We start from the raw sequence: 8,508 nt of genomic DNA, 5'->3' as shown, positions 1-8,508 counted from the left end.
TAATTATTTTATATTCTTAATATTTTTTAAATTAATCAATATAGGTATTGTTCAGCATTTTTAAATTAAAATGTTACTTTTATTTATGTATGTAATATTTAAACCATAAAATATTTTTGAGTATTTTACTGTATTGTGACTTTTTGTTTTTGTATATTTAAAATGATTAAATTTGAAATATTTTTATTTTGTTGATCCAAGATATTTGTATCAGTGACAGAAGAAAAAAGCCGCGAAACGAACAGTATTTGACATTAAATATGAAATGACTGAAAACATTTAAAAAAACATGAGAAATATTAAAAATCTGATAAAAAAAAAGGACAACGGGAAATAGGACATTTTAATTCTGTTCAGATATTCACACAACACGACGCCACAAACATAAGTTAATATTCTCATATGACACATATTTACAATCTTTGTTTAAGCTGAATATTTTCTCCCAGCAGCACCTGCTGCTGAAGTATGTGCAGCGCCGAAAAACAGCGACAGGTTTCTGCTGGAGACGAGTCTGAGGACCAGCCGAAACCACAGAAGGAGGAGGAGGAGGAGGAGGAGAAGGAGGAGGAAGAGGAGGAGAAGGAGAAGGTAAAATGTTGCGTCTGTAAAGTGGCTTTAAAGGAGCAGTCTGCGGTTTTCCACATGAAGAAGAAGACGAAGACGAAGGGGGTCAGGACTGGACCAGCTCCAGTTTGCTCTCTGAAGATGTCGGAGCTTCAACGATCTCTCCGGACACAAACAACTCCTGAAACAAACAAACAAACAAACAAACAAACAAACAAACAAACAAACAAACATCAGTGAAGACTTCCTGTCAGGGCTCTTATTCTGACAGGAGGCGGCGTTTACTCACCTGGTCGTAGACGACTTTAACGATGAGCGAGCAGCTGGGACAGGTGGCCACCTCCTCGCCGTTCTCCAGGTCCTCCTGTAAACAACAACAACAACAACAAACAACATTGTTAACATTGTTGTTGTTGTTGTTGGTGATTTTTTTGTTTGTTTGTTTTCTTTAAAAACTGATTTTTTTAAATAGTTGAAGTGATTTTTAAAACTGTTTTTAACATTTTTCTGGCGATTTTTAAAAAAAAAAAATTTGTGGCAATTTATTTATTTTTAATTGAATTTTTATTGGTATCAAATAAGTGACAATCCTTGAAGACATCAAGCTTTTTCGCAGCTCAGTGATTATTGAAAACATTAAAAATCATCTTTCATGTCTGTGAAAATACGACAGTGAAAAAAACACTTCAATGATGTGACTTTGAAGAGTTTGGTGTGATCTTTGATTGCGCCGCAAACCGCATTAATTGAGGTTCTTAATGAATTACTAAAAATCACTAAATGTCGGTTTATTTTGAGGAAACGCTGGTAGCTTTTGATGAGAAAAATCGAACCAAAGTCCTTTAAAAAAACTGAGATTTTACAGGCCCTCTCCCGGCGCTTTCTGAACACTTTCCTCGTAAACATGACTTAATAACTTTGAGTTAAAAACACAAATGTTCACCAAATCTGTGCCGAGTTCACGATAAATTAACGAGTATTACCCAACAGTTATTAAAAATCTTAATTTCTACGTAAAAGGCTGAATAACGCGGAAAACCTTTTAAAGGGAGCGGATTTTAAACGCAGTTTGGTGCGCTCGCTGTTAGCACGTACTTTCGTTATGGCGAACTTGTCTCCGCAGGGACACGGGAAATAATACGTCTCCGTCTCTTCGTCATACTCGAAGTCCTCGATCTCGATCTCGTCGTGAAACACCGACATTTTGCGCAAAAAACAACAAGACGCGATGCTAGGCTAGCTGCTAGCGCCACATCTGATCTGTGAGCGCGTGTGAAGCGGCGCGAGGTGATGACGCAGGTGTGCGAGGCGCGTGACGCAACATTTCAAACGCTGAAACGACGGACAGTTTTCTGGTTTCGCGCGCAGTTTTTCGGGTTAAAAATCGTTTTTCGACTAAAGAGACACGGAGGAGTTAAAATATGACGAAGACACGGAGACGATCTGTCCTGCTGTCCCGCAGAGTCCACTGTCCCGGCGATAACCGCAGTCTGTCTCCGTCTGTCCGCAAAACCTCGATGAGAAAAAGCTCATTTTTAGGATTTCTTTGTGCTAGCTGCTGATTTAGCAAGACTGCTGCTGAAATAACAACCTGTGACCTTTGACCTAAAGTTCGGCCGCTTCATTGGGCAGAAAAAATAGAATTAAAGTCAGAAAATGAGAGAAACAAAGTGTGTTTTAACATGTGTTTGTGTTGCAGCTCCGCCGGTGTCCAGCAGAGGGCGCCAGGACACCTGCAGCTCACAGGTGAATCTCACCGTTTCATACTCTCTATTAAATTATTATTATTATTTTTATAATTATTATCATCTATGACGATAATGATCAAAACAGTATTTTACAAGGTTGATTTATTTGTCATTTTTTTAAAACTAAAAATTGAAATTAAATGAAATTAAAATTTGTCCCTAAATTCTGCAACATATTTCGGAGTCAAAGGAGGATTTTTTAAAATATTATTGTAATTATTTATATTTTATCACTTTGAAAATAATAAAACACAATGTGGTTCAAATTAACTGTGTTTAAGCAACATAAATAAATTAAAGGGATTAAATATTTAAAATAATGCATCAAAATAACCTTTAAAATACTTTCATTAATGGGTTTTAGTATTTAAAAAAAGGCAGAAAATGAAAATATTATCTTATTACCACTAAAAACTCTGTTTATGCCACATAAATAAATGATAATGGCACTTATTGCTTTAAATAATACATTAAAATATGAATAAAAAAGGAATAAAATCAAAGTGGTCTGTAATTTAGATAAATACACTTTAAATGATTAAATTAAAAAGACTTTAAAAAAGGAATCAGTATTTACCAAAGTAAATATGAAATATTTCATAATAATTTTAAATAAAAATGAGAAATTGAGAGAAACAAAGTGTGTTTAATGTGTGTGTGTGTGTGTGTGTGTGTGTGTGGTTCCTGCTGATGTCCACCAGAGGACGCCGTCACACCTGAAACCATCAGCTGACAGGTGAGTCTCCCAAAAAATCAGCTTTTCATGAATCTAGTTCTGCAGAAACATGAAAACACGCCGAGCTGGCGACTCAAACTGTGACGGTCTTTATTGGAAAGTTTTAAACTGTTTTTTTTTCATCATTTTTAAACAGAAAAACCTAAAAAGTAAAAAATACTTGTTGTAAAAAAGTAAAAAATACTTGTTGAGTCTTTAAAGTTCAAAATTGTTTGCACCTGAAATCTGAGTGAAAAGTGAAAACTTCACTGAAACTGGCACGATTTTACGTTTTCAGTCCGAATCTTGAAGTTTTCAAAAATATGATTTTTTAAAAACATATAATTTAAAGAGAATAAACTGAAAAAAAATGCTAGCTTAGTTTTTTTAAGTTCTTTTTAAATGTTTAAAGTCTTTAAAAGTCGTTTTCATCACCTGAAATAGTTTCAATAAGTCAGAGTCAAACAAACCCGCACAACTTCAACTGAACCAGAAACCACAAATTATGTGGTTTTTCTTTCATAACATGTAAATAACAATTTCCAGGCCTGGAAAAGCGTTAGAAAAGTCCTGGAAAACCTGTAAAATAAAACATGATGTATTCAAGGACGGAAATTCAAAAAGCTAAACGATAATTTGTGTTTTGAAAAAAAAAAGTCAAAATCTCAAATATTTTAAAGAAAAACAAAAAAATGTTTTCTTTGAAAATTTCCAAAATGTTTTCAAAAACGAGTAAATTTCCTCGAAAAAACCCGAAGCTGAGAATGTTTTTGGCCGAACTGTCTGAACTCTGTTCCAGTTTAAATGTTGGAACTTTTCCGATTTCGTCTCAATTAATCAATAAATCAATAATCGGCGGCCGCAGACGCTCGACTGTAAACACAGTTGTTGTGTGAAATGTGCGTCTGGTCGCCATGGAAACCCTCTTTTTTCCTGTTTTCTTTGAACAAAGCAGACGGCGTGTAAAAGTGGCGGGGGGGCGGATGGGCGGGGGGCGATGTCATTAACTTCAAACAAAGACTTGCTCGCTGATAACATCCTGAGCGCGTTTGAACGACATCCTGTGTGCAGGCGGCCTCGCAGCCCGCTCAATGATGCTGTTGTTTCCAGCTCCGGCCAATCACTTTCTCCGCCTCGCCAAAGGGGGGGGGGCTCCCTCTCAGAGAGCTGCTCTGTGAGGACTCGGAGCTGGCAGCCGGCGCAGGATGTCCCCCGGAGGAGCAACGAGGAGCGCCCGCCTCCCGACGGCGAGGAGGTGAAGACGCGCAGAGCGGCCGCAGACTCGGCGCCGTCATGGACCCGGGCGCTCACGCTCTGGAGCTGTCGGGGGTGCTGGTGTGCGGCGCCGCCTGGCTGTGCTCGCTGGCCACCACGCTGATGTCCACCTGGCTGACGCTGTCCACCGACCTGCTGCCGACCGAGAGCTACGAGCTGGGCCTGTGGGAGACGTGCGTGGTGCAGGACCTCGGCACGATCGAGTGCCGCCCCTACGACGGCCTGCTGGGCCTGCCGCCCGACATCAAGCTGGCCCGCATCCTCATGTGCGTCACGCTGGCGGCGGGGCTGCTGGGGCTCCTGCTCGCCATCCCCGGCATGCGCACCGTCAACAGCTGCCACGACCGGCTGGACAAGAGGGCGCTGAAGATGGCGGCGGGGGCGCTGTGCCTGGCGGCGGGCGTCCTGGGGCTCGTCCCGGTCTCCTACATCGCCCACATGGCGGTGCTGCGGTTCTTCGACGAGACGGTGCCGGAGATGGTGCCGCGCTGGGAGTTCGGGGACGCTCTGTTCTGCGGCTGGACGGCCGGCGTGCTGCACCTGGCGGCGGGGACGCTGCTGCTGGCGTCCTGCTTGTGTCTGCAGAAGGACCGCTGCAACGCGCACGTCCACGTCCCCCTGGTGAGGGTGAGGACGCCGCCGGGAGGGCCCCACATCAGGACCAAAACCGAGTACGTCTGAGACCAGTCTGCTCCAAAAACCGCTTCAGACCCCGAGACCTCCATCAGACGGTCTGCAGAGAGACGAGACGCCGTCGGCGATCAGAGCGTTTAACCCTTTCAGCTCAGAGACACTGAGCAACTTTGGACACAAAGAAAGTTCAAAAGTGCAAGAAAATGTCTTAAAGAATTAGTGGGAAAAAGAAAAAAGCAGAAAAAGCAACCTGGAAAAAAGTGCTTGAAAAGAATAATAATTGTCTAAAATAATTCCAGGTTTCCAGGTTTATGGATGTGATAGTTTGACTTTTTAAAGAATTCCTTTTTCCGAAGCCTCTGTTTTGGTGCAGTTTGCAGACCCGCTCTGTCCCAGCTGCTCTTTGTCTTTTTGAAATAAAGCACAGCGATCGGCTGAGAGAGCCGGTGCAGCTCCGGGACTGAAGGGGTTAAAGACAGCGGCTGAAACTCACGGAAAGAAAATCCCACTTTTCCGAGACTTCGAGCTTTTCTGCGGCCGAAAAGCAAAACTTCAAGGAACAAATTCAGCTTTTTGGAGCAGAAGGAGTTTTAACTTCTGAGTCAAATGTTTGAGAGACGTCTCGAGTTTCTCCACAAATTAGGACGTTTTGACATTTTGAAGGTCAGAGTTCAGACTCTCATCAGAGCCTCAGGTCCAGTTTTTTTGGAGCTGAAAAGAAAACACAGCTGCAGTAAAAACATTTTTAAATAAGAGGGAGAAAAGTTCTTCCCGTCAGTTTTAATTATTTCATTTAGTGAAATCATTAAAGGTTTATGATCGTGATCATTGTAAATGTTTTTGGGATATTTTTCCCTTTTTTAAATTCAAAATTATTTTCCAAATTTCAGCAGAACTGCAGTCATGTTTATTTTCCCAGTGACGCTCGGACTGACACACGAAACGATTTAACCCTTCGAAAACTGAAGGTGCAGCTCGATTTCTCTCAAGAAACACGAGAAGAAGACGAGCGGCTTCAGAACAAAATGACCCAAAAACGAGTAAAAAAGGTCAAAGTATAAGACTATTTTAAAATTAGTTGGAAAAAAGAAAAAGTGAAATAATTACAGGCGTTTGATTATGATAATTATTCATAGTTTTTGGATATTTCTCCTTTTTGTAAAATTTAAAATAATTTTCAGATACAGACACAAATCCAAGTTTGCTAAAAAGTTTGTTTTTACCACTAAAGTTCTTAATAATTACAAGTTTTAAAACGAATAAACCAAAGTTCATGAAGAAAATTAGACATTTTAGAGACAAAAAACTTAAAGATGTTTTTAACCTCCAAAATTAGCAAGAAATGAGTAAACAGTTGAAGGAAATATCTAAATTTAGGAACAAAAAAACAAAGAAAAAGAGAAAAAAGAAAAAGAAACTAAAGAAACAAAACCTGAAAAAGTGCTTAGAAATGATAATAATTCTGCAACATAAATATTTAGTTGTGAATTTTTATTCACTAGTTAAAAAATATAAATTTAAAGTCTGTTTTTCTTGTTTTTTTTGTAATTCATGGAACATTTCTTACCAAGTTGCTCGCTGACGTCTTTCTCTGGTTTTTGAAAGAAATCAAACCCATTAGCTCAGAATTCAAAGGGTTAAACGCTTTGAGCTGACGGATTAATTCTCAAGTTCACAAAGAAAACAAACGTTTCAGAACGAGAAACTTTATTGAAACTTCAGAGCGGAAACGCAGGTTTTGTCTCCCAGTTTGTGTCTCTGAGATATAAAACCTGCTGCAAAAACAAAGAAACGTAGATTTGGAAAATTAGGTTTTTGAAGGGAAAAAAACTACAAAAAACAACCCTATATTTATTATAATTACTATGATTATATATGTAAAATTATAGTTTTTTTTATCATAAAAATATTATCTCAAAGTACTTAGTTGATGTTCTTGTTTTCTGTCCAGTTTTTGGTCATTTTTGTTCATTTTTGGGTAATTTCTTGTAAAGTTGCTTGTTGTCTTTTATCCATTTTTTTGGGAAAGAAATCAAAGTTTTGGGGGTTTGAACAAAGTTTGCTCACTCAGCTTTTTGAGTTTTGGAAAACTGTTTCCATGTTTAGAAAAATCAAATATTTAGTTAGAAATGTTCATCGGAGCCAAAGAGACGAAACGTGCTGCTGATTTTCGGCTTTTATCGCTTCTCTTCCTCAGAAAAACAACAGCAGACGTCTGCCGGCACGTCGGACCTGAACAAAGCATTGATTACACGAGATCAATGCTCACTTGTTAACGATTGGTTGTACCTGATCGCAGCTGGTTTTTGGGTTGATTCGGACTCTCGGTCGTCGACTGGTTGGAAAACGAGCTGAATGAGAAGTGAAATCAAAGTCTAGAAAACAAGCTGCTGATGTTTCAAATCACTTAACGTTCAATCAGATTGATTATTGATTCTTGTGATTATTACGCTTTGAATCATGTCACCGAGCTGATGATTGTAAATAAAAATAAATCTCACATAAATATGCCTCCTGCTTGTTTTCATTTCTTTATTTTTAGATTATTTTCTGCAATGATCCTTCAAAAGCCGAGCAAAGTGGCCGGATTTCTTCCAAAACCAAACAACCGAATAAGCTGCAAAAATCAATAAAAACTCCATAAAATCAACAATCAACCAACTAACAAATACTATAATTATTATTATTAAAAATAGAGTTGTCTGGAAAAAAACTAATTTTCTAAATGTCCTAATTAGTTGCAGTTTGTGGGATTCCTCTGATGAAGGTGCTCAGTGCCTTTTTTTCCAGTTTGTGAAAGAAATGAAATGAATTTGCTGGCTGTTTAAGGGTTAAATGCTTGTGAAAGGCGTGTGGAGGAGAGCGGTGTGGCTCCGGGTTTCAAAGGGTTAATCAGGTAATTATTGTTTATTGTTTTCTGTGTGAAGGTGAATCACACGTCTTGTTTGTGTCCTCGTCTCATTGGCTCCTCTCCGCATGAATAACGGCTCTGCTGCGTCGACCAATGAGAGCTGACAGACGCCTTTGTTCTGCTTCACAATCGACTCTTTCTCCCCGAAATCTGCCTCCAGCCAGCAGCTGGAACCACATCAGTCCACCAACCGCACCACGTGACTTCCACATGGAGCGCCGCAGCAACCGCAGCAACCGCAGCAACCGCATCACTCAACTTTATCACACAAATAAAAAAAATACATTTTTAAAAAAATGAATCGTCAGCAAACAAATGGTGACTCTGCAGAAACGTGAATCACCATCACTGTCGTCCTGCTGACAGGATCCACGAAAAGTCGCCTTACGGCCCGCAGCCCAAATCTGGCTCCTGATAGGGCCTCAATTAAAAAATAAAGTGACTCTGTAAATAGTTTTTGTCCTTTTAGTCTCCATAAGGTGTCAGAGACATAAAACAGCATCAAAATAGATCCCCCACACCCCCGACAGAGGACACAGCTGAGACACTGATGTCCTAAAATACTAGTAATGTCATAAAATCTCAGTAATGTCCTGAAATCCCAGAAATGTCATAAAATCCTAAAACGTCCTAAAATCCTCAAAACATTGTTAAATCCT

At 39.6% G+C, this 8,508-nt stretch overlaps 2 protein-coding genes across 3 annotated transcripts; one reads left to right on the top strand and one right to left on the bottom strand.

Moving 5' to 3' along the window:
• Nucleotides 1-324: 324 nt before the first annotated feature.
• Nucleotides 325-1,882, bottom strand: dph3 (diphthamide biosynthesis 3). The gene is made up of 3 exons (XM_042513111.2): nt 1,663-1,882; nt 857-931; nt 325-748 (listed from the first exon to the last, which is right to left on the bottom strand). Exons 1-3 carry the CDS (start codon nt 1,768-1,770, stop codon nt 674-676), a joined length of 258 nt encoding a protein of 85 aa, XP_042369045.2. The 5' UTR covers nt 1,771-1,882; the 3' UTR covers nt 325-673.
• Nucleotides 1,883-1,904: 22 nt separating this feature from the next.
• LOC121965958 (claudin-24-like) lies at nt 1,905-7,444 on the top strand. Of its 2 annotated transcripts, none has more exons than XR_015775887.1 (4): nt 1,905-2,043; nt 2,267-2,313; nt 3,017-3,051; nt 5,829-7,444. XR_015775887.1 is itself a non-coding variant. In XM_088074561.1 (4 exons), the coding sequence occupies exon 4, from the start codon at nt 4,324-4,326 to the stop codon at nt 4,984-4,986; it is 663 nt and encodes a 220-aa protein (XP_087930687.1). In that variant the 5' UTR covers nt 1,905-2,043; nt 2,267-2,313; nt 3,017-3,051; nt 4,141-4,323; the 3' UTR covers nt 4,987-7,444. The 2 variants fall into 2 exon arrangements, 1 of the variants encoding a protein (XP_087930687.1); XM_088074561.1 differs by having other exon boundaries at nt 4,141-7,444.
• The last annotated feature ends 1,064 nt before the right edge of the window (nt 7,445-8,508 follow it).

Source organism: Plectropomus leopardus, chromosome 24 (assembly GCF_026936395.1).
Source record: "Plectropomus leopardus strain MGB_pleo_1.0 chromosome 24, ASM2693639v1, whole genome shotgun sequence".
Lineage (NCBI taxonomy): Eukaryota > Metazoa > Chordata > Actinopteri > Perciformes > Serranidae > Plectropomus > Plectropomus leopardus.
This window is presented reverse-complemented; position numbering and strand designations above follow the sequence as displayed.

What these genes read in the sequence shown, in the direction of transcription:
- dph3 (XM_042513111.2), bottom strand. Translation starts at nt 1,770, where the DNA reads ATGTCGGTGTTTCACGACGAGATCGAGATCGAGGACTTCGAGTATGAC. An exon ending in ACAAGTTCGCCATAACGAAA is followed by an intron (nt 932 to 1,662) that starts GTACGTGCTAAC and finishes TGTTGTTTACAG; the next exon opens with GAGGACCTGGAGAACGGCGA. An exon ending in TTAAAGTCGTCTACGACCAG is followed by an intron (nt 749 to 856) that starts GTGAGTAAACGC and finishes TGTTTGTTTCAG; the next exon opens with GAGTTGTTTGTGTCCGGAGA.
- LOC121965958 (XM_088074561.1), top strand. Translation starts at nt 4,324, where the DNA reads ATGGACCCGGGCGCTCACGCTCTGGAGCTGTCGGGGGTGCTGGTGTGC.